The sequence below is a fragment of the Vanacampus margaritifer genome, chromosome 1, assembly GCF_051991255.1.
Source record: "Vanacampus margaritifer isolate UIUO_Vmar chromosome 1, RoL_Vmar_1.0, whole genome shotgun sequence".
NCBI classification, from domain to species: Eukaryota; Metazoa; Chordata; class Actinopteri; order Syngnathiformes; family Syngnathidae; genus Vanacampus; species Vanacampus margaritifer.
The window spans coordinates 4,762,501-4,785,135 of NC_135432.1; the positions used below are offsets into that span (position 1 = coordinate 4,762,501).

Genomic DNA, 22,635 nt, shown 5'->3' on the forward strand with positions numbered 1-22,635 from the left:
TTTTTATTCATTCACTGCCATTGATGGCTATAAACGTCAAAAATTCATTTGAATTATTTCTATGTATCAGTATGAAAGCCTAGAATTTTTTTATTGTACATTACATATTAACATTTGTGATTAATTGTGAGTTAACAAGTGAAATCGTGCGATTAATTACAATAAAAAAATTGTATTGCCAGTCACCCCTAATTTTTAATAAGTTTTTTTTTATAATGAATTTATGGCAGTGAATGAGTTAAGATGAACTGCACTTAATGATTGTGATAATCCAGTAGTGTTTATATTTTATTTATTTATTTACTTAAATTTTTTTGGGCGTATAGGCTCGGCAAATTGGTGCTGTAATTAAAACCAACTGTTTCCTCTTTAGGCAGCTGGCAAAAGGTGAAGCCTTTTTTTTTTAACATGGCAGCACGTCGTTGCCTTTATGACATTTCAGGTATTGAACAGTTGTGCTCAGAATCTTGTCAGAATGTTGTGAAAATTAGCAGTTTATTTGAAACCTCATAAGTGAATGGGGATCCACTCTTTATTTTGTGTTAATCTGAAATGCTTGATAGTTTGATTTGAATGCCTAAACATTTTAATGTGTTTTGCTTGATACCTCATGTTTTCATTCGAAATAAAGGTCATTCTTTCTATAAAGAATGGTACAAAATTGATATTTTCTGCCATTTCTTGGTGGAATTATGTCAAACCACCTAAACTACAACACTTTGTTTCAGCTGTTGAGTTAAGTAAATTGAGTATTGCTGAGGAGCCAAAATGAGGGTTACATTGGGTTGGTTTTGAGGCTTGCTCAGCGATTCGCATGTATTTCTAATTAAAGAGCACTAGATGTCGCACATGATGAAGCAACAGAGACGCAAAATGCCGAAACCCGGGATCGAACCAGGGACCTTTAGATCTTCAGTCTAACGCTCTCCCAACTGAGCTATTTCGGCGTGTAGTGGAATTACATCTACAATATCATATTTATCTAAAATTTACTACATGTGAACAACTGATTTGTATATTGGAAATAATACTGAAACACACCTGACAAGAGTAACCTGTTGTATTCCACAGGGTTCGGTATTGGGACTTAAATTATTATCATCTATTGCGATTATATTTGTACTTTTTCAAATGTATTAAAATGTATCATGTTCACTGATAATACAAATTTAATTTACCCAGGAGATAAAATGAAACAACTAATAAACACTGTAGAATGGTAATTGATCATTAGAATAAAAAGGTTTAATTGTAATAAGTTATCATTAAATGGGTAAAAATTATGGTGTTTGGTACGTAGCTCAACTGTGATATATAATCTAACGAGTTACTAAAACAAAGTTTTTGGGAGGGATTATTGATCATAAAGCTAGTGATAAAGTGTTGGAAGCTACGGAAGCGTATTGCATTCACTTGGGGAAAAAAGTCCTGTTTTTCTGACTAATTTTTGGGGGTAGCTTTGTTTTTTGAGTATTTTTTCTGTTTTTATAAATATATATATTTTCCTCTGTTTTTCATATTATTTTTTTTCTGTTTTTCTGAGTAATTTTTCCCTGTTTTATAAAATAATTATTTTTCGGTTTTTCTGAGTATTTTTTTAAACGTTTTTTCCCTCAGAGATTAGAGAATAAACCACAATACAGTATACACAATCATTCCTTTATTGAGAGCCAGTAAGTAAACATGACCATCTTATTGCATATGGAGGTATGCGGGAAAGTGTCGGTTTCCGCTATTAGCGAATCTGCAACTTGGGAGTTCAGATGTAAAAAAATAAAAAATAAAATTACTCTGAAAAACAGAACACCAGCTCTGTTTTTCGGATTTTTTTTTCTCTGTTTTTTTTAATATTTTTTTTCAGCCTGTTTTTCTGATTTTTTTTTCCTGTTTTTTAAAATATTTTTTTTCCTGTTTTTTTGAATAATTTTTTTCAGCCTGTTTTTCTGATTTTTTTTATTGACAGAAAAGAATATTCAGTAAAACAGAAAAGAATATTCAGAAAAACAGAAAATTTAAATAAAATACTCAAAAAAAACAAAGCTCCCTAAAAAAAATTGTCAGAAAAACAGGAGTTGTTTTATAATACGCTTTCGTAGGAAGCCACACATAAAATACACTAAAAATAAAATAGCTGAAAATCAGTAGCTGTTCTTTATAAAGTAAAGGATTTCCTAAGAAAGAAAGGTCTTTATATATTGTGCTCTTGTGTTTCCTCACGTCATAATGTCTTGACTATAAACTTTATAGTCAGCAACCGTAAGAATCAACTAATCAATTACTTATAGGATCTGGTATTTTAAAATGTATCAATATTGTGTATTTGAAAACACTGGAAAAGCTTTTTCGTAGAAGTAATCTACAATTTAGGTTTATTTAGGTTTGAAACATGAAGTGGGGACGAACATAAAATACAGAACAAATTAATTTTTTTTATTAAATTGTTCGAAAGGATGTTTGTGGATTTTTTTCTGTTATGTGTGGAGCCAAAACCATTCATTCAAGTAAGACCACTCTGTGAAAGGATTTATTGAACATCCTGGTCCTTATCAAAAACATTTTCTCCATGGCTAACATTTAGGACAGATTGTTTTTCATCTGTAAGTGTATTTTCGTGTCATACTGTATGTGGGAACGTGTCAAGCCACAGTCACATCCTCCTATTGTTTCTTTGCCTTTTGAGATTTTCTCCGGTCCAAATGTGTCTGGGCGGCTGACAGCTGTCTCCAGGCGTCCACAATGAGCACCGCTGGCACGATGACCCACAGAAAATTCAAGAACACAAAGTAGAACCAAAAGTAGATGGGGTGTCCCAGTTCACTGTGTGAGTAACCCTCTTTGTGCTCTATATAAAAATACAGCACAGCTCCATACAGGTGGCCTGGAGGAGGACGACATAACATGGCTTTAAGTACAGTATACAGATGCAATGCAATGTAAATTGCTGAATTTTTCTTACCGAGTGAAATTATGAGCTGCAGGACCAATCTGTACGGCTTGTTAGTTAAGAAGGCAAACACAGCCAAAAAGCTGAATGGTCCCCATAACCAGGCAGTCACGGTCTCCATACAAACGGTAAAGTTATCAGCTCTGGGCACACAAGAAACATGATTTGAGTACAATCAGTCAGATGTACAAGTTATGTAATTAGGATTTGTGTGCAATCAAAAACTCACATTACATATCGACTGTCTGCTTTAGAGTACTCTTTCCCTGGAAAAAAAAAAGTGAAAACATATTTTAACAAGACATGCATGTTTTTATTTTATTTTATTTTTTTATTAACCAGGGCATCGGTCAGCAATTTTAATCATCCGATAGTTGCATTCTTAAGAATTGCCATAATCAGCCAAATTTTTGCTCATTAAACGCAAATTTCTTTCTCATGAATCAGTTAATGAATGCTCTTAAAAAGTGTTAAGCATCGCGTAGAATGATGTCCTTGCACCTTTTGTCCACTAGATAGCGCTCTGACTCCGTTAAATCCAATAAGTATCTTTACTGAGACGATTACTTGTTTAATGTACTCGCCAAAGTTTACAAAAACAATGGTGGAGTACTTTTAAGTGCAAAAACCATAATAATAATACAATTAAAAAATACTCTTAAATATGTTTTCCAAGATGGCGTATTCGTTGTGCACATTTCAGTTGTCACACTTTCCTCATTTGGTATGGAGAAAAATTGTGTCGTTATTTTAAACCAAACAAAAAGCGATTATTTGTTTGCAAAAAAAGAGTAGTTTTTTTTTTTAATTGAAAATAAAGACACAAATTTATCTCCATAATCCGGTCATTTATGGTCCTCTACATTAAAACTGATCACAGGCCATTTGTTTTGAGTTTGAAACGGGGTTATTTTTGCCCGCATTTTATCAAGTGTTTAAAATATCAAAACATTATTAATTTCTAACATATTAACTAGAGATTGTCAATGTGTCACATACCCACACTTTGACTTTGTGTACAATACGGCCAAGGGTCACATTTTGGTGCAAAGAATTCAAAATCAGGACTGTTCAGTCTTTGGCATGGATCTGTGCTCTGATGACAACCCATTCAAGTTCTAAACTATATTCCCAGAAAGATAATGATTGTGAATTTTAGAACAAACAAAAAATGCACTATAAACTAACAGGTGAACATAATTTGATCTCCTGTAACCTTCTGAAAGCTTTTTGAAAAAGTACTAAAACACTGAACAGTTGGATATGTGCATCCAAAGGTTTCAACAAATTTCATTTTTGTAGGTCATTGTGTATCATCCTGAAATTCAACTAAAAGCCCAAACTTTTTGGGAGTCCTAAAACATGTCTTGGTACTCACACAACTGTGACAGGAAGCTTTGGTCTCCTGGAATAACATCATAGTAGAGAGTGAACCAGCCCTCGATGACAGTGTGGATGAAACCACAAACGGCAAACCAGCACACAGTCAGACGCCTCAGTGTGCTCAGCCGGCCAGTAATCAACCAGGTCACCAACATAAACACCGCAGACACGGAGAAGAGAAACGTCAGAATCTCTGCCATGGATCGATCATTGGCCACATAATTAGGGATCAGAAGATCTCTGGGCCAGTAGGGATGGCGCGGTGCAGATACGGATTCCATCACCTGTTTTGAAGCAGAAACTTGTGAGCATGTTTTGTTACAGTTACAAAGCACCTCATAAATGAATACAATGCATAAGTAAAAATTAACTTCGAGCTGCTTTATCATAATGACAGAGTAGGAGGGAAAAAATGCCTCACGTTTGAAATGCGTTTTTTGTTCTCAACAGCGACGAAAAGTAAAAACAAAATAAAACAACAACCCTTAACTTCAAAAGAAATGACACACTGTAAGAAAACTGTCAAATACTATACACTTGTACAATGTGTACAAAAAAAAATCAAACACGGAAATCCAGTAGCTGACCAATCAGGCTGTTTGCTTCGGTGTGCCACGTAGCATGTGATATCAACTCGCTCGCCGATTGGCTCGACCTCTCGGAACATGGGCGTCATCGTTGGAATACACCAATTAAAAAAAAGACATCAGTAGATGCTAGAACTGTACTGGACCTCACCGTCGACGCCTCAGTTAACGCCAAAATGTGCTGACGTCACGCAGTTCTATTTCGTCATGACTGTAATGAAATGCAACACGTTTCCGAGTTTGATGCAAACATGTAAATAAGCAATTTTATTCTGTAAAATATTTATTATTAGATAGCGGAACACGAAAATGTTAGTACCTGGACAACGTCGTACTCCTCATGCCGTGACCCGGATTCGAACCGGGGTTGCTGCGGCCACAACGCAGAGTACTAACCACTATACGATCACGGCGAGCTAACTAGGTACGATAGGGCTACGACAAAAAATAATGGATTTATAAGGCATATCTGCCATCGTACGGAATTTGCGTGTTTGCGTGTGCAATGGACGGGCCCCAATTGTTTTATACCTTATATGAAAGTAAACCAATCTGGTTTCTATCTGTTTTGATAAACTCATCATTCAAATGAGTTCTTTAAATCTTTCTTTTACATTCATTCACATGCTCCGTCAAACCACCTCAAATCGAGATTTTCATTCAAACCACCTTATAGAATTTTTGATTTGAATCAGTTTGTGTTTAAAATAGCTAATAAACGATGTAACTACAAAAAATGTTGTTCGTAATTCGACAATCAACAAGATGACTTGACTTGGCGGTGAAAATTGGTTGGGCTGTGACCATGTGATGGTATTAGTATAAAAAATTGTTTGTAACCCGAAAGCAATAGGTCCCATATGGTCTAGCGGTTAGGATTCCTGGTTTTCACCCAGGCGGCCCGGGTTCGACTCCCGGTATGGGAACTCTTCTTTTTTTGCCCTCCAAATTAAAAATGTGATTTTGTTGTTGCTGTTGTTGTTTCTTTATCTTACGATTTGGCACAAGAAAATACTGTAATTGAACGTCACTTTGTCATTGCCGAACGAAAATAATGTATTAGCTGTGATCCCCTTCAAGAATATGGATGTATTTGTATTACAATTTAAAAGCCAAAAAATAGTTAACGCCACCGTCATCACGAGTCAAACTATACTGCGCTTTGAGATCCTCGATCCTTATAGACGATTACACATGGATGGCATTCTTTTTATTTTGTGGCTAATTCTATTAAGAAGGTTGCTTTATGGCGTCATATTGCCTGGAATTAGTTTACGGGTACTTTGTGGCCAGAACCTCAAACGTTGTCAAATAGTCTTTTTTTTTTTTTTTACTCTGCTTTTAACAATCACAGCATTGGGACATCAGAAATCAATTCAAAGTTTCCATCTTTGCTTATTAACATTCACAATTATTGAAAAAAAAATCAAACAACAATTCGATATATGACAAACAAACAACAATTCGACATAAAAGACAAAACCCCAAACTAAACAATAAAGATAAGGAAAAATAATATAATATATAACAATATAATTTAAAAAAATTCAATTAAGGTCAACTAAAGTTAATTCACTAAGTACTTTTCTTGTTCAGAACCCGAAGAGTCCAGTTTCCGCTGAAACATGACGTGTTATACCACGTGATGTAATGTCACGTGACGCATTGCGGAAGTTTTGTCGTCTGTAATTTATCGTCTGTTTCGTGCCAATCGACTATTTAGAAGAAGAAGAAAAAATATGGACGAATCTGCTCATTTACTGGATGAAAACTTGCTTGCTTTCATGGACCAGCTGGAGTTACTGGAGGAAAAACGAGCTCGTCTTAACTCCCTTATCGAGCAGGTAGTGACGAAGAGATAGCTTTGTTTTTAATATTATTTTGGGCAAAATAACACACATAACGCTAATTTGTGGCTCCGAAATTGACACTTGGGTAAGCAAATCGAGCGGACATTCTCCAGCAACGGTTAGGAAGACGTAGACAGACATTGTATGATTTAATTTTTGGCAGTGGATGTCTTACCGTGACCGGCAACTCTCCTGCTAGCGCTATTTTACCGTGAACTGCGCTTATTGGTCAATTGGCGGATCGAGTCATGCACTGGGCATGGTTCATGCCTCGCTTCAACCTCTGCTGTGTCAATTCACGATCATTTTGTTTTGTACCAAAAATAGACTGTTAACGATATTACCAGCATAACCATAACAGTCAGAGCATATAGGCTGTGGTCAAGAAATTGTGGTTAAAAAAAATATCTAACGTCAAAGATGTTCATGAGACTGATTTGTAAATCTGTAAATCAATAATTTGTTTGAAATTGTCGGATTCATTCCTTTTTCACCACACGTGTCATGTACAAGTAATCTTTTCATTTCATGATCTGTGCAGGGATGGTTTTTCATTTCCAAGGCACGATATTCCATGGGAAACAAACAGGTTTCAGCTCTTCAGTATGCAAGTGAGATAAAACCACTGGTTGCTGTTCATGTAAGGTGAGAATTCAAGCATGATTTATTTCATCAAAACATTCCTTACATAGTCTAAAAGTGATGGCTTTCTGTGTATACAGAGAACTTGATCATGACAATGTTGAGTTCTGCACTGATTCACCAAAGCATAATAATGAGTGTCGTGACACTCACACGCCTGTTGAAGACATTGGTCCAAAAGAGGAAGGTAAGACTTGGGTCCATTTGAAACCATCTTCAAATTATCGTCGTTTCTTCATTCTGGATGTGCCTTTCTCCCCTCACAGGTGTCAGAAGAAGGACAAAGCCTAAAGAAACTCTCAGTGAAAAGGAGACAGTTGAAGAATTAAGTCATGAAAAATCACCAGAAGGCCTTCCAGCCTCAAGAAGTGAACTGAATCCTCAGCAAAATCCACTTCAGTGGTTCGGGATTTTGGTGCCACAATCCCTGAAACAAGCCCAGTTGTCATTCAAGCAAGGTAATGAAGGAGAGTCCAAATAGTGGCAAATGGCTTCATGCCTACCTTAGCTGTCTACATCTGGATCCATTGTTTGTGCTTTTTATGTAACACTAAAGGCTGCCGCACACCAAATGATATAGAAGGCCATAGAAATGCTGTACAGTAATACAGTAAAATGTGTTTTACAATAGTTAACCATATTTAGAATTTCAGATGAAATAGCGAGCCTTGTGACGACGACTAATGAAAGCCGCTTCCTTTGTTTTGTTTTTTTGTCTTTTGTCTGTGCTGTTTTACAGTCATCGAACTGTCGGCTGAGATTGCAACACTTCAGGTGCAAATTGTAAACACCAGACAGGAGCTAAAGCGACATTTTCAAGAGAAAGGGGAGGAAAAGAGAAAAAAAGAGGACCTAACAGGATGCTGAAAATAATCTTTGGGTTGTTAATTTGTTTGTCCTTGATTGTCAGCCTTCATTGTAAATGTGTTGTTGAATGTGCTTAATATAATGGATGATTTACTACACTACTCTCTTGACAAAAGGGTACCTGTGGGGTTACTACACTCAACAGAGTGGTTATGCAAAGCCCAGTGGCCACCTAGAGGCGACCGGCCCATTTTGATGCCCTCGCAAACTAATTACCCGACGGGGGTGTGGATGGTTTTTCCAAGTTGAGGCCATAGATCACATCAGGATGCCCTGTAATTTATGATTAAAGTTAAAGCGGTGGACATTCCCCGCTGGCAGATTGCTTGTAACTGTTGCCTCATTGTAACTGAGTAGATCTGGTGCATACTAACGACGCATATTTTATGCAAAATTAGAGAGCGTGAAGAGACGCATACACTGTTCACACATACTCCTGTTTATAATAAACATCAACATACACACGTCAATCATATTTTATGTATGAAAAACTTGTATTAGTAGCACAAACTTTTGTAAGTAATACATGCTCTGTATCTGATTTATTTAAACTTTTATTGATGAAAGATAAGTGTGTTTGTTTCGTACTTCAATGACAGATTGCATTTACTTCGTTCGTCCACTAGATGTCCCATATGTTGCTTTCACTGAAGCACCAAAGCTCTGGATCTTACTCGGCACAATTTGAAAGAAAGCCTCAAAGGTTCACAAAGATTCACTAGCACATCTCTTAAGACATGCATACATACACTATGTATGATACACACACACGTTTGCATTTAATGATTACGACACGAACTGTCTGTTTTTAAACATTTAAGTATCCTCCTTTTATGTGCTATGTACAATACATTTGAACGGAATCATTCAAGTACAGTTGTATTTATTTTACGAAGCTTCAGCGATTTCAAACTGAGCATCCGACCAAGGATTCCGGCAACCGGAAATAAAACTCTGTCTCCTGCGTGTACTTCCCGGTCCGAGCTCACGAGCAAGCACACGCGCACAGACGCGACTGTGTGTCGTCTCGTCTCCTGCGTCCGAACGGCGGATGTATCCTCAACTGTTGTTTTCAGGCTGACATCCGCAGTCGCCCGTGTTAGCTTTCCGGCCGTGTAATCGAGCCATCTCACGCAACTTCGGTCTCCTTATTTTGTGCACCCTCCCTCTTTTGATTTTCTTTTTTTTCATTTGCGTGACCGGGGGGCCGTGAAGTGAACACGCCGACCTGTGCCCATGAAAGCCAGCGAAGAAGGACCGCTACGTCGCTCTCATCACTATCACCGCCACCACCGCCATCATCATCATCATCATCAATCATCACCACCATTATCATCATTGTCCTTGCTCGTGATTTCGGATAGGGTGCAGACGATACAGTGTGTTTGCGCCCATGGCGTCCGTTTCTAAGGTGTCTATTTTGGATTACTTTAATATTGTGTTCGAGGGCGAGAATGGCAAAATCGAATCCAACTGCAAGGCGTGCGGCACCAGAATCCAAGCAAAGCGCAGCGTCACGTCCAACTTCGTCACGCATCTTAAGGTAATTCCCCCAAAACGCGATGGGAATGAATAATGGCAATGTTGTTTGGGTCAGTCCAGAATTGGAGGACATTTTGCTCCCACCCATGGGGCGTAGCCATCATTTTATAAGTGGGGGAGACCAATTGTTCATGTTTAACCCAACTTTTTTTTTTTTTTTTTGCTTAATGATCCTCTCACATTAAGAGGCTGAAGAAATAGATAACCAAACCAAACCGAATTCATTCACTAAAATATGTTTTAATCCAATAAATCTACTAAAGAAATAAACTGGCACTGTCCAATAACACACAAAATGGAAAGAAGGTCAAAATGTTTTTAATCATTAAAAGAAAAAAAGTCCTATCTGTCTGATTTCGGCCTCTCAAATGTGAATACAGAACTAAGGATTATGTTTGTTTGTAGGACTGTATTAAAATACTGTAGCCAGCAAGCAAGCTAACATACCGTATGCACAAATACTGCATTATTTTTAGCATTAGGGCTCTGATTCACACTATTGTTTTCCCACAAGCAAAAAACAAAACAAAAAAAAGAGAAGTCCCTAGCAGCTCTCTGCTGTCGACTGAGGCCTTCTATTGGATACATCCCATCTCACCTGTTTTCTATGTTTTGCCACGTGATGTTTGCGATGCCAGCCCAAAGGCATTTTGACATCTACTTCAATGGACTGTGATAAAATGGCAGTGAAATCGATGGATTACATCTAATTACACAAATGTAGTATCAATCCGAATGCCGTTTAGACTAATGCAGTGATAGACAAATAAAACAACTTTTCCACATAGATGCTAATTGTTAGCCTGTGTGCCTATGGAGTTTCCCATTGCATGTTAGCATTAAGCTAGTAGTGGCTTTTAAATACACAACAAGTAATTTTCGTCGCTTAATGTTTAGTTTTAGAGTAATCTTCAGATGAGTGGTGATAAATATCTTGCAGCCAATTTTGTAAAGAATATTCATTAATTCTACCTGCCAAATAAATTGCTGCTTTTTTGTGACGTTATCTGTTTAAAAAAAAAAAGTGGTCTCAGAACTGTCCTCCAATTCTGGAATGGCCCATGTGTGGTACTGCAGTTAATGCAGTAACACTGTTTTGGCTCCCATTCAGCGCAAGCACCAGGCCATGTATGATGACTTTGTCAAAAGGAAGGACATGAAGAGAGAAGGCTACCCCTCTGCACCCATGCACACTTTGACGGCCAATGGAGGGAATGCCCGCTACACTCTCCCTGTGGCCGCGGGAGTGGGAGTTGGAGGAGGTGCTGGCGGGATGGCAGCCCTGGAGGGAGGAGGAGGAGTAGTGAGCAAGTTTGACAAACACGATCCACGTCAGGTGGGTGAGCTTGCCATGAATTTGCACGTCATCACATATACATGTATACAGTAAATTATGTAGAGTAAATCTTACTCTAAACAGAGTGTATTTTGTCTCACTCTAAACAAGAGTAAAATTTACACTTGGAAGAGAATAAAATTTACTCAAAAGTATTTTTACTTGCCTATCCCATGACAAAAACCTAGTAAAGTTTTTTTCATTCAGAAATTCTAAGTGAATTTTAGAAGGATTTTTTTGTGTGCATTTCACAAGTTAAAAAAGAAAAATGTTATTCAAGGGTTAAAGAACTAATTCAATCTGCAGCTTGGGAACCTGCCACTCTTACTATTTGCTAATATCCAAAAGGAGACCAAAGACATCGTTTTTGGTCTTGCTGTATTGCTCAGGGAGTAGATTGGCTCCCAACCTGAAGTTGTGTGTTTTGTTCCTCAACCCTTGAGTGACTTTACTATTTTAATATTTTTTTTATAAACTAGTACAATTTAGTTAAAATCTCTCCTTGCAAAATTTACATAGGATTTCTGAGTGAAAAATCTTTTTTTCATGGGATAGGAAAATTCTCTTGAACTCACTAAAAATATGAATATTTTATTCTGTTCCAAGTGTAAATTGTACTCTGTTTAGAGTCAAATTTACTATAAGAAAGACGCAAGAAGAAGCAGCATCCATTTTTCCAGGTTGTAGCAGTGATATTTGAAGACATCAGGAAAAACAGTATTATGGACAGATATCTAACTAGAAAGTCTGCAGTTAAAAACATACAATAATAACTAGCATTGAAGCTAAATGAATGAGCAATGTCTAACAATCACATACAATTGACAAAAAGAATATACACAGTAAATACTGTAAAGTAAATTAGATTCTTATTTAGAGTAAATTTGACTCTATTTAGAGAGGGACCAAACAGACTCAGTTTTAGTGGAGGCTAAGATTTAAGAGAGTACAATAAAAAAAATAAAAAATAAGTCACTCAAGGGTTGAGGAACGAACTCACGACCTATATCTTGGGAGACTGCCACACTACCACCTGAGCTATGCCCCTCCTATTGTTTGCTTTTCTCCAAGAGACCAAATACATAATTTTTGGTCTCTTGGAATTAGCAAATCATAGAATCAGCTGCAGCTGACACGAGTGATACACAAACAGAAAGCAGTCGCTGCATGGCTCAGGGAGTAGATCGGCTGTCTCCCAAGCTGAAGGTCGTGAGTTCGTTCCTCCACCCTTGAGTCACTTTGATTTTTTTTCCAATTCTTTGTTTTACTCTCTTCCAAGTGTAAATATTACTCCAATACTGAGTCTATTTTGTCCTGCTCTAAATAGGGTCAAATTTACTCTACATAATTTACTGTGTATGACAACAAAGATGGATAGTAATTCCTTAGTGGCTAGTGGTGAACTGTTTTCCATTTTTTGATTATAACCACAGGTTTTGATAAGTGAGGCGATTGCAAAGATGATCGTTCGTGATCTGCAGCCAGTTTCCATGGTGGAAAACTGTGGCTTCAGGGTACTGCTTCAGCTCCTGGAGCCACGCTACACTCCGGACCCTCAGTATTACATTCAGAACCAGCTCCTCCCAGCCTACACCTACCAGGCTCAGATGACTATCCGGCAGGCGCTGGCTTCAGCGCATGCCCTCAGCCTCAGCCTGGATGTGTGGAGGGCCCCCTCCCCAGCCACGTTAGGGTAAAGATTGTAAACAAACGACATACTAGCATACTAGCACAGTGCTCAATGGTTCTATACAATGCTTATAAGCTGACATCTCTTTTTTTTTTTAGTTACCTTGGTGTCACCTGCCACTTTCTGTCACTGGAATGGCAGATGCGCTCAGCACTCCTGGCGTGTCTTCCCCTCACTGCGAATCGGATTCTTTCCGATTTTCAAGAAGTGTGTCACTCTCACGGTGTGTCTGGAAGAGCCTTCCGTGTTGTGTGCGACCCGCTCCTGGCTACAGCTACTGTGAAGCCATGCTGTCTACCCGGTTTCTGCCAAGAGGAGGATGATGAAGATGACGCCGAAAGGCGTAACGATGCCAAGGGAGGCGTTAGGAATGGACACGCAGGAGACGAAGCATGGGAGGACTCGTGGGAACGGGATCTTGGTGTTTCTCGTTTGGACTGCTTCTCACGCTCTCTTAGCCATTGTGTCAGAGAGGGATTGCGGTCTTGTACGCAGCTGGCTTCTGCACTGGCCAAAGCTGGCCGCTTCTACAGCTACATTACAACAGTGGTTCCACCAGAGAAACTGAGTCAGGTGTTTGACGGTCCTGGCATGGTGATTGGGGCGCTAGGAAACGCTTCACCAGCGGTTCAAGACTGGGCTACCCAACTCAAGGTATCGATCTCACTAATTGTTGCCAAAGTAAGCCATCAAATCTCAAGGATAATTTCCTATCTGGAACACATACATGCATTTATTCTAAACAGGAGCTGAGAATAGCAGACTAACGAGAGCCACAGTCGCGGATGCACTAACACATTCACGCAAGACCTGCTGTCAGCGACAGCTCGTGCCCACATTCACAAGCAGACTTGCCGATGTCACATGACGCATTTACCGTTTCATAACATTTGGGTCAAAAATAACCTAAATTCTGTTAAAAAGAGACTGACCCAACTGGGTTAATCATTTAAACCAAAAAATTACATCAAATGAAAAACCCTAAACAACTAAAATAATTGTGTTGTTTTGTTGAAAAACAACCCAAAAAGTTGTTTTTTTCGTTTTGGTTGTCAAAATGAATAACCAACTGAACAACCCAAAATTTTAGTTTTGGGTTATTCTTTTGACTCAACTTTTTGATTTACATGCCAATTCCCAAAAGTTGGGTTGGTCCCCCCAAAAATTGTAAAAAACAAACAAACAACAAAAACAAAATAAACAAAAAACAAAGAAAATTTGGTTATTTTGTGGATTATTCTTTTGACCCAATTTTCAGTTTAAACCAAAAAACAACAACTTTGGGGCATCTCCAAAAAGTGGGTTGTTTCGTGGGTTATTCATTGAACCCAACATTTTGTTTTAAATAAATAAAGCAAAACGTTGGTCCGGTCCCCTTTTGATAACCTCACAAGCCAGATTGATAATTGTGATTCCCTCAAGAAAACTTTTCACATTATCAATATGGAACTTCCGTTTAGGAAAGGAGGGACATTCTGTACAATACTTCGATCTGATTGGATGATGTAGCATCTTGTGCATGTTTGTTTTGGCCAGCCACGGTATCGGATAAAAATGTCGTGTCCAGTCTCGCCTTAGGGGGGGGAACAAGCACGAACATCTTTACCAGATAAAAATGCATGAAGCGCCTCTCACTGTTCAAAATTCAACAAGGAAACAGTGAGTAATTCTGCAAGAGCACAATTAATTGCAGCGTCCATTCGTCTGTTAGGTTTGTTTGTTTTCCCCCCCCCACCATCGGCACTTCCTGGTTTCGTCCCGCCCTAAACAACGCCTGATTTGTCCGACCTAAAAAAAGGTCGGTTGCGAAAATATCAGCGGGAGCCGTACAAGACGTATTCTCATAGTGTTTGTGGGTCAAAGGTTACCCTTTTGACCCAGTTTAGGTTATTTTTGACCCAACTGTATTTAGAGTACACAATGTCCAGTCACTGAAGAGCTATTTTTTAGGAGCCCGCAGACACCATGTGGGTATGACCCCTGCTGTAGAGTCTAGTTCACTTCCTCAACATTGTGAAAATGCGTTTGAACAAGACACTAAACCCCAAATTGTTTTTGAACTCCCAGAACACAAGGCTTAGTTACCAGGCACCTGGCTTAGTCTGAATAGAAAATGTCATTTTGCAGAACAATTGAGGGATTCATTTTACTGATGTTGAATAACATGTAAGCATAATAGCCAAGAAAGAAAAAGCTCAAATCAACTCTGCTCTGGCGTATCATGAAGTTGTTGTCTAAGGATGTATCTGTGTTGGGATGGCAGGTACTTCGTCGGCTTCTGGACTCTGTGGAGGTCTTGGTGGAGATGAGCGGTCCTGGGGAAATGGTGCTGGGGGTCCCAGAGACGGCGTTGCTGAGGGAGTTTACTGATACTTTGGAGCCCTTCATGGAAGCCTGGGACATGGTGTGTGGAGAACAACAGCCAGACACACAGACTGATGTGCAGACAGACAGACACGTGTCCATTAGTCTGGCGCTCCCATGCGTACTGGGCTTACGCAAGCATCTTTCTGAGACGTCAACCCCCCATTGCCCTTCTCTCATAGCCAGCCTCAGCCAGGCTGCGGAGCGTTGTCTCGCTCCCATCCTGGAGGACCCCCTCTACATCACCGCCACCACCCTTGACCCCCAGTTCAAACTCACATGGAGCAGCGACCCTGAGTGGCACAGACAAGTTGTTCTCGAAGAACTATCCAAATGTGCCGCCGAGTCCAACACGGAACGACTTCCTCATTCCCACGCGTCTCCAGCCCCGGCGCCATCGCCCGTGTCGTCGCTGGCTCGGCCCTGCAAGTTGTTCTCTTTCATCAAGCAGAGACCCATGACCCAGGCCAAGAGCCTGGAGCAGGAGCTCGCCATCTACTTGCGAGAGGAACCCACGGATGAAGAGGCTTTGCATTACTGGCGCCGTAAAGCTATTGACTTCCCGCTCCTTGCCCAGGTGGCCAAGAGGGCGTTGACCGTACCCGCTTGCAGCACCCTGGTAGAAAGCATCTTCAGCAAAGCCGAGCGCTGTCTGCGGCCCAAGAGAGGACGTTTTTTACCAAAGAACCTGGAGACACTTATCTACCTCAAAGCTAATTACAGATTATTATGGACATAGTCTGGCTGTTTGCAGCCTTATACAAAATATCACACCACGCGCTAAGGAATAAAGGGAAATACTTTTTTATTTGAGTTTGCCTATACTCTCTTTATCCAACCAACCCCCGAGACAATTAACCCACTAACAAACCAATGATTACATTAATCAAACATATTTGCATTGGACTCTGTTGCTGAGATATATTAACACAAAAAGTTAATGTATTAGATTTTCTAATGCCTTTTTGCCAATGCATCACCCACTAACATGAATATTTTCCTTCTCTGTGTATGCCTCATCACTAGCACTTAATAAATGACCGTGACTTGTTATTGTAAGATTTAGATTATACACCGACCTTCTGACTGATCTCCTGTTCTGTACACATTTTGGGTCTTGGGTTTAAGGTGTCTCAGGTACTATGGTATAAGGGTGGTAGGGTATAAGGTGTTGTTGGTCGGCCTTGGTTGTAAAACTGTGATGACTGACGAGTGTGCTGTAGGTTCTCAGGTCTAAGGCGTCGTAGATTATACAGGCTGTCTTCGGTTCTAGGGTGTAAGGTGTCAATGGTTCTAGCGCGTTAGGTGTAATCGGTTTTAGGATGTAAGGGCATTGTGCTGTAGGTTTTAAGGTGTCATTGGTTATAGGGTTTAAAGTGTCACAGACATTTTGCTGTAAGGCATCATGAGTTCTTGTATGTAAGGTGTCAGATTGTAGGGTGTAAGATACCATTGGTTACCCAGTGGGTTGGTAGTGGGGGGGGGGGGGCTTGGCTGTTCGTCACTGATTAATAAAAGGCTACGACAACAAACGCAAGTCCACTACCATAACAAGGGTAACAAAATGCGACTGAGATAATTAGCATCTTGACATGTGTCAAGAGTCCGTCGTAAACAAAGAGAATCTGGTCACTTTTCAAAATAAAATATTTTTAAGCCTCGGCTAATCAATTAACCGGAAGTACAGTACGTTTTTTTTATTCATTCAACTGTGCGGCCCGCCGCGGCCCGGTCCAAAGGTGCCCACGGCCCGGTACAGGTCCGCGGCCTGGTGGTTGGGGACCACTGGTCTAGAGCGTACGGTGTCATCGGTTCTTGGGCCCACTGAAGCGCCTGTGTCACCTTAAACCAGGGTTAGGAAACCCAGACAGGACAGTGGCTCCCGAGTACCGGGCTTCAACTACAACTGCCTTAAACCCTACAACCAACAACACCTTAAAACCTACAGGACAATACATCCTAAAACGACGACCCCTTCCATATAAGAACCTATGGCACCTAACACCCGAGAACCAATGTACAGCAGGTATCAGATTCTCAGGCATAAGATACCATTGGTTCAACGGTGTAAGGTGCTATTGGGTCTAGAGCGTACTGTGTCATCGGTTCTTGGGCCCACTGAATCGCCTGTGTCACTTTAAACCAGGGTTAGGAAACCCAGGCAGGACAGTGGCTCCCGAGTACCAGGCTTCAACTACAACTGCCTTAAACCCTACAACCAACAACACCTTAAAACCTACAGCACAATACATCCTAAAACGACGACCCCTTCCATATAAGAACCTATGGCACCTAACACCCGAGAACCAATGTACAGCAGGTATCAGATTCTCAGGCATAAGATACCATTGGTTCAACGGTGTAAGGTGCTATTGGGTCTAGAGCGTACGGTGTCATCGGTTCTTGGGCCCACTGAAGCGCCTGTGTCACCTTAAACCAGAGTTAGGAAACCCAGGCAGGACAGTGGCTCCCGAGTACCAGGGTTCAACTACAACTGCCTTAAACCCTACAACCAACAACACCTTAAAACCTACAGGACAATACATCCTAAAACGACGACCCCTTCCATATAAGAACCTATGGCACCTAACACCCGAGAACCAATGTACAGCAGGTATCAGATTCTCAGGCATAAGATACCATTGGTTCAACGGTGTAAGGTGCTATTGGGTCTAGAGCGTACTGTGTCATCGGTTCTTGGGCCCACTGAATCGCCTGTGTCACTTTAAACCAGGGTTAGGAAACCCAGGCAGGACAGTGGCTCCCGAGTACCAGGCTTCAACTACAACTGCCTTAAACCCTACAACCAACAACACCTTAAAACCTACAGCACAATACATCCTAAAACGACGACCACTTCCATATAAGAACCTATGGCACCTAACACGCGAGAACCAATGTACATCAGGTATCAGATTCTCATGCCATTGGTTCCATGGTGTAAGTTGATGTTAGGTCTAGAGTTCTTGTAACTAAGCCGGTGTCATAAGGGTGTAAGCTGTTCTGTGTTCAGTTCTATAAGGATCCTAGTCACTATAGTTTTCATCCAGTATGGCATCTCTGTAGTTTCATACATTGTTCCTGATATTGTTGACAACTTGTCTGACTGCTGCCTAATCCATTGGTGTGTTGTGGATTGTTTATGCATTTTATACTCTGTCTCTCTCCGTCCCTCCGTCTATGTCTCCCCTCCCCTTTTTCCACCCGCCAGACTGTGACAGCTCATCCATTTATGTTAGACCAGCCCGCTCCTATTGGTAATTGCCTCTCAAATGAACTACTTGGCTGAGAGTGAGACTGCAGCACAGGAGGAAATTGTAATTGAACGCCCCCTGCTCGCTCCCCCTCATGCCAAGTGATTACATCTGCAGTGCAGAGAGTCACGTACATGTGTAGTTAGAAAGGCGATGCTTCCCCTCCCCCACTCGACTCACCATATTGATAGAGCGTGATTTCATGGATTGAAGGTACAGTACGTTACACAGACTTGCATACTGGGCCACCCTCCATTCTCCCTCTGCTATTTATAACATTGAGCGGCATCATGCTTGTCTGCACTCTATTTATGTGGTTGGGGGCTTAGGCAGCTTATTGCTGATTGCTTAGTGCTGAAGGACAGTACAGTTGCCAAAAACAAAAGTTATGGTTCTGTATTGAGAGAGCCTTGGTAACCCTGTATACACACAAGGATAAACAGACCAGTTAGGTTATTAATAACTTGCTTGTTGCTGACTGTTAGTAGAGGTCGGGGCATCTTTTGTTTCAGGGATCGCACACTTCGTCACTCATTTGAAAGCTATGAAGACGAGTACGCTATAACCAATAGGACACCCGGTCCTAACATTTACAGGATCCGAAAATGGGAGTAAATGGTGATGAGTAGTGATTACAGACTTTCTACAATTTGTCCATTCATCCAGAAGAGAGGGCCAAGCTCACAGTATCTCTTCTGTTCTAGTTCATCCAAAGTTGTTTGGTGGAGTTGGTGAGGACTGCACAATTCTCAGACACTGAACTCATCCAACTATGGCTTCAAGTACCTCGTGAACAGGATAACAGTCAAGCTGGAACAAATTCATTTACTTCGCAAAAACACAAAGTTGGTTGTCCAAAGTGTCTTGGTCAGTAGATGTGTCTAAATGTTCTCTGAACAGTGCGGCTAATGCTACCTTTGTCATTCAATATGCTGTCTTGTTATCTCTTGCCCTTTTAGCACCCAGAGCCTGGATGGGGGCCGAGAGGGGGTAGGGAGTTCACAGAGCCTGCCCCCAGCCAGACATGCACACGATACGACTCGGATCACAATAGCTTCTATTTTTGTTGATGCACTTGGGTTATCACCCAACTTGCACCCGCTCTCTCTCCCCCTCTTCCTCTGCATCCAACACTCTCACTTGCTCCTACAAAACCATGGCAGACAAAACCAGCCGGGTCAGTGTTAAGCGAAAGGAGAAGAAGGCGGAAAACAAAACCAACGATGATAAGGAGAAAGAACAGGCCAAAGGTGTCAAAAAGCAGGATAAAGTTGCCAAAAAGCCGGAGACTACCTCCGAACCGTGCGCCGTGGATGAGGACAAGAGGAACGGGGAAGCTGCTGGAGCAGAAGGCGCGCAAGTGAAGACAAACGAAGGAAACGGCGAGTTTGAGCCTATTGAACTGCCGCCTTTTGAGATTGTCACAGGGTGGGTAAGATGCTTGCTTATCTGGTGTATTTGTACTTCTTTTGCAAGCAGATTCAGTGAATAGGGATATATTTTGAAACTGGCTAGATAAATAAGGAGTCACAGATGCATAGATCTATTTGTATACCTCATTTGCCTCTTCATAGACTAACAGAGACGGGTTTGCAGAAAATGATCTTGTTGACATATTCACAGAATTCCTGAGAGAAGGGAAGTATTACAACAGTACAATTACTTAGGTGGAGCATTTTTGTTTTATTTTACTCCCTACATTTGAAAACAGATAACTGTAATTTCTACTACTTTTTTTCCCCTCTCAAAATAGGCTTGTTATTTTCCCCCCAACCTTTGCTGAACATGACATGATGTAAAAAAAAAAAAAAGACTAGATAGGTAAAGTCAAATGCGGTTGATAGACTGAGATCTTAGCATTTTACATTTTTAAAAAAAACAGGGACAGCAGCAATATGGATGAATGTAAACCAGGGGTTTTAACAACAATGGCAACAGATTTAGAGAAGCATGCTGTATATTGGAAATCTTTGGCCTTTTTGAAGAGAATTGTTTAATGTTGTCAGATAGAAAAGTGTCTTGTTTCTGATATTAAAAAATTCTCAGGAGAAAAAAAACAAAGAAAAATTCTCAGGCTAATCCCAAAAAAAGGTGTATTTTTTCCCACCATTTTGTGTTTCTCAGTTCGCAAACCTGTAGGAACACATTGTTTTGATAGCATAAAAGTTGAGGCAGCGCGGCTAGCTAGTGAACATGCGTCTGGTGCCAGCTTCTGGCATTCAAAAATTCTCAGGCCAATCCCAAAAAAACACATGAAACGAAAGTGTATTTTTCACTTATTTTTAGCGAATTAAACTTTTTATGTTTCTCAGTTCACAACATTAGCAAACTTGTGGGAACACATTGTTGTTTATAGCATAAAAGTAGAGCCAACGCTGATTACTGCCAGCCTAAAAACCTACAAGCTTCATGTACTCAAACATTCTCCACCTAATCTTTAAAAACAGCAAATTTAGTGTAATTTTCCCCTCCAGTTATCATTAGCCAATTTACTCTCTTTTTTTGTTACTCTGTTTACGTTAGCAATGGGAACACATTTTTTTGATAGCATAAACCTCAAGCTCGAGCCAGAGCTAACAAGCTAGAAGACTCAGTATGGGCAGTATGAAAATAAAGAGAAAAACTATGTTGTGTGCACAGAAGTTTGTTTTCATTCTGGCAAGTTAACAAAATGTGTTGAATATAATTGGTGTTTAAAATATGTTTGCATTTGTACATTTCAGTCTGTAGCCTACTGTACTTTTACTTAAGGACGCCTACAGCTGTTGCAGTACTTCTCTACCAAAGTGGAGTGCGTGACAACTCTTACCACCTCCTTTTTTAACTTTATGTATCAAACCCTCAATTTTATCAGCACACCTTAAGCCGTTATTTGAAAAGCTTGCAATATGTTAAAAAAAAACGTTTTTTTTTTTTTTTTTTTTACTTCCTACCAGAGAGCAGATGAGCCCGTTCTACTTCAAGTTTCAGTTCAGGAATGTGGAGTATTCATCCGGCAGGAACAAGACCCTGCTGTGCTACAGAGTGGACACGCCAGGAGGCAGTACCGAGCCTTTGAAAGGTTATCTGGAGGATGAACATGCCACAGCTCATGCTGAAGAGGCTTTCTTTCAGCAAGTAATGTGCTCCCTCCTCAGCTGTTCCTAACGGTTATGTCCCTTTTATCATAACGGCGATTCTGGGCCAGTTCCCAAAGTTACACCAGTTCTTTGAGTTTCAATGGTTACGCACACTGGTAAAACTTGCTGTAAAAGCTTCCTGGACTAGATTTTTGAACCCATTTGTTGAAGAACAGGGTGCAGTTGTCGCTACAATCAACATGTTTGCAATTGTTTGCATCAGCCTGCGAGCTATACTTGCAAAATCCTCACCTGTAACATTGAATATGTGTAAACGCAGACTTTTGTTACGCGAATCTCAGAAAGCTAAATCGGTTTACGCAGTGAGTTTCTAACTGGACCACAAATGAACTGGTGGTACATGAAATGCAAACAGTTTTCTCGCCTCTCTTACCTTTCAAGGTTCTCCCTGACAGTAACTCCCCCCAGGAATATGAGGTCACATGGTACGTGACGTCCAGTCCCTGCGTGGCCTGTGCAGCCAAGCTGGCCAACATCCTCCGGCAACGCAAGAAGCTCCGTCTGTGTGTTTTCTGCTCTCGTCTCTTTGAGTGCGAGGAGCCGGAGATAGTGGAGGGGCTCAAGGGCCTGGTGGGTGCTGGCTGCAAGCTGAGGATGATGAAGCCCTCTGACTTCCAGCATGTTTGGGAAACGTACGTGGAGAAAGAGGACCAGAGCTTTACTCCCTGGGAGGACTGTAAGGAGAACTACGACTTCTATGTGGAGAAGCTGGCTGATATCCTCAAGTAGATGTAAGACAGCCGATCAGTTTACATTGTTTGAAGTCTTTCAATTTCTAAGAATTTTTTTTCTTCCTGTCACAGATTCATGTGTGGACAGGATTTCTCCGCCAAATGAATATTTTTGAACATTTTTGGGGGTGATTTCATTGGGAGACAGAAAATTTTACTTTATTATTATTATCTTTTTTTTTTTTTTACTCTAGTTTTATTCATCACATATTATCCAACATACCACAACAGACAGACATGGAACACATTTTGCTGTCACATTTACATTAAATTACAGCTCCTGTCTTAACTGTCCTAACTGCCTA

General features: G+C 40.4%; 5 protein-coding genes and 3 non-coding genes across 11 annotated transcripts in view; 5 read left to right on the forward strand and 3 right to left on the reverse strand.

Annotated features, from left to right (window-relative positions):
• Positions 1 to 665, forward strand: part of fkbpl (FKBP prolyl isomerase like) — a 5,723-nt gene extending 5,058 nt beyond the window's left edge. For both annotated transcript variants that reach the window (XM_077553187.1, XM_077553196.1), the window contains exon 4: positions 1 to 665. This exon is cut by the window's left edge and continues 906 nt beyond it. The gene's annotated coding sequence lies outside the window, so the exon portion shown is untranslated.
• Positions 666 to 874: 209 nt separating this feature from the next.
• On the reverse strand, positions 875 to 947 carry trnaf-gaa (transfer RNA phenylalanine (anticodon GAA)). The gene has a single exon. It is a non-coding gene; the product is annotated as a tRNA-Phe (tRNA).
• Positions 948 to 2,502: 1,555 nt separating this feature from the next.
• On the reverse strand, positions 2,503 to 4,906 carry ebp (EBP cholestenol delta-isomerase). Its single transcript, XM_077553209.1, has 5 exons — positions 4,749 to 4,906; positions 4,323 to 4,611; positions 3,174 to 3,210; positions 2,957 to 3,087; positions 2,503 to 2,878 (listed from the first exon to the last, which is right to left on the reverse strand). The coding sequence occupies exons 2-5, from the start codon at positions 4,606 to 4,608 to the stop codon at positions 2,658 to 2,660; spliced, it is 675 nt and encodes a 224-aa protein (XP_077409335.1). The 5' UTR covers positions 4,609 to 4,611; positions 4,749 to 4,906; the 3' UTR covers positions 2,503 to 2,657.
• Positions 4,907 to 5,255: 349 nt separating this feature from the next.
• Positions 5,256 to 5,327, reverse strand: trnah-gug (transfer RNA histidin (anticodon GUG)). The gene has a single exon. It is a non-coding gene; the product is annotated as a tRNA-His (tRNA).
• A 441-nt stretch (positions 5,328 to 5,768) lies between these two features.
• Positions 5,769 to 5,840, forward strand: trnae-uuc (transfer RNA glutamic acid (anticodon UUC)). The gene has a single exon. It is a non-coding gene; the product is annotated as a tRNA-Glu (tRNA).
• Positions 5,841 to 6,547: 707 nt separating this feature from the next.
• Positions 6,548 to 9,026, forward strand: vma22 (vacuolar ATPase assembly factor VMA22). The gene is made up of 5 exons (XM_077575019.1): positions 6,548 to 6,758; positions 7,306 to 7,409; positions 7,487 to 7,593; positions 7,673 to 7,864; positions 8,146 to 9,026. The coding sequence occupies exons 1-5, from the start codon at positions 6,654 to 6,656 to the stop codon at positions 8,271 to 8,273; spliced, it is 636 nt and encodes a 211-aa protein (XP_077431145.1). The 5' UTR covers positions 6,548 to 6,653; the 3' UTR covers positions 8,274 to 9,026.
• Positions 9,027 to 9,253: 227 nt separating this feature from the next.
• LOC144057372 (zinc finger BED domain-containing protein 4) lies at positions 9,254 to 16,283 on the forward strand. The gene is made up of 5 exons (XM_077574851.1): positions 9,254 to 9,816; positions 10,927 to 11,151; positions 12,585 to 12,844; positions 12,940 to 13,495; positions 15,105 to 16,283. Exons 1-5 carry the CDS (start codon positions 9,667 to 9,669, stop codon positions 15,942 to 15,944), a joined length of 2,031 nt encoding a protein of 676 aa, XP_077430977.1. The 5' UTR covers positions 9,254 to 9,666; the 3' UTR covers positions 15,945 to 16,283.
• A 2,222-nt stretch (positions 16,284 to 18,505) lies between these two features.
• Positions 18,506 to 22,624, forward strand: apobec2b (apolipoprotein B mRNA editing enzyme, catalytic polypeptide-like 2b). 3 transcript variants are annotated; one of them, XM_077574883.1, is made up of 7 exons: positions 18,551 to 18,672; positions 18,972 to 19,077; positions 19,164 to 19,326; positions 19,419 to 19,887; positions 21,396 to 21,576; positions 21,981 to 22,330; positions 22,403 to 22,624. In XM_077574883.1, the coding sequence occupies exons 4-6, from the start codon at positions 19,529 to 19,531 to the stop codon at positions 22,326 to 22,328; spliced, it is 888 nt and encodes a 295-aa protein (XP_077431009.1). In that variant the 5' UTR covers positions 18,551 to 18,672; positions 18,972 to 19,077; positions 19,164 to 19,326; positions 19,419 to 19,528; the 3' UTR covers positions 22,329 to 22,330; positions 22,403 to 22,624. The 3 variants fall into 3 exon arrangements, with proteins under 3 accessions (XP_077430990.1, XP_077431000.1, XP_077431009.1); XM_077574864.1 differs by having other exon boundaries at positions 18,506 to 19,077; XM_077574874.1 differs by having other exon boundaries at positions 18,506 to 19,326.
• The last annotated feature ends 11 nt before the right edge of the window (positions 22,625 to 22,635 follow it).

Coding starts and splice junctions, on each gene's coding strand:
- ebp (XM_077553209.1), bottom strand. CDS start 4,608: ATGGAATCCGTATCTGCACCGCGCCATCCCTACTGGCCCAGAGATCTT. Junction 3,211..4,322: donor AAGCTTCCTGTCACAGTTGT/GTGAGTACCAAG, acceptor TTTTTTTTCCAG/GGAAAGAGTACTCTAAAGCA. Junction 2,879..2,956: donor GCAGCTCATAATTTCACTCG/GTAAGAAAAATT, acceptor GTCCTCCTCCAG/GCCACCTGTATGGAGCTGTG.
- vma22 (XM_077575019.1), top strand. CDS start 6,654: ATGGACGAATCTGCTCATTTACTGGATGAAAACTTGCTTGCTTTCATG. Junction 6,759..7,305: donor TTAACTCCCTTATCGAGCAG/GTAGTGACGAAG, acceptor TGATCTGTGCAG/GGATGGTTTTTCATTTCCAA. Junction 7,865..8,145: donor CCAGTTGTCATTCAAGCAAG/GTAATGAAGGAG, acceptor GCTGTTTTACAG/TCATCGAACTGTCGGCTGAG.
- LOC144057372 (XM_077574851.1), top strand. CDS start 9,667: ATGGCGTCCGTTTCTAAGGTGTCTATTTTGGATTACTTTAATATTGTG. Junction 9,817..10,926: donor ACTTCGTCACGCATCTTAAG/GTAATTCCCCCA, acceptor GCTCCCATTCAG/CGCAAGCACCAGGCCATGTA. Junction 13,496..15,104: donor ACTGGGCTACCCAACTCAAG/GTATCGATCTCA, acceptor TTGGGATGGCAG/GTACTTCGTCGGCTTCTGGA.
- apobec2b (XM_077574874.1), top strand. CDS start 19,529: ATGCACTTGGGTTATCACCCAACTTGCACCCGCTCTCTCTCCCCCTCT. Junction 19,888..21,395: donor CCTTTTGAGATTGTCACAGG/GTGGGTAAGATG, acceptor ACTTCCTACCAG/AGAGCAGATGAGCCCGTTCT. Junction 21,577..21,980: donor AAGAGGCTTTCTTTCAGCAA/GTAATGTGCTCC, acceptor TTACCTTTCAAG/GTTCTCCCTGACAGTAACTC.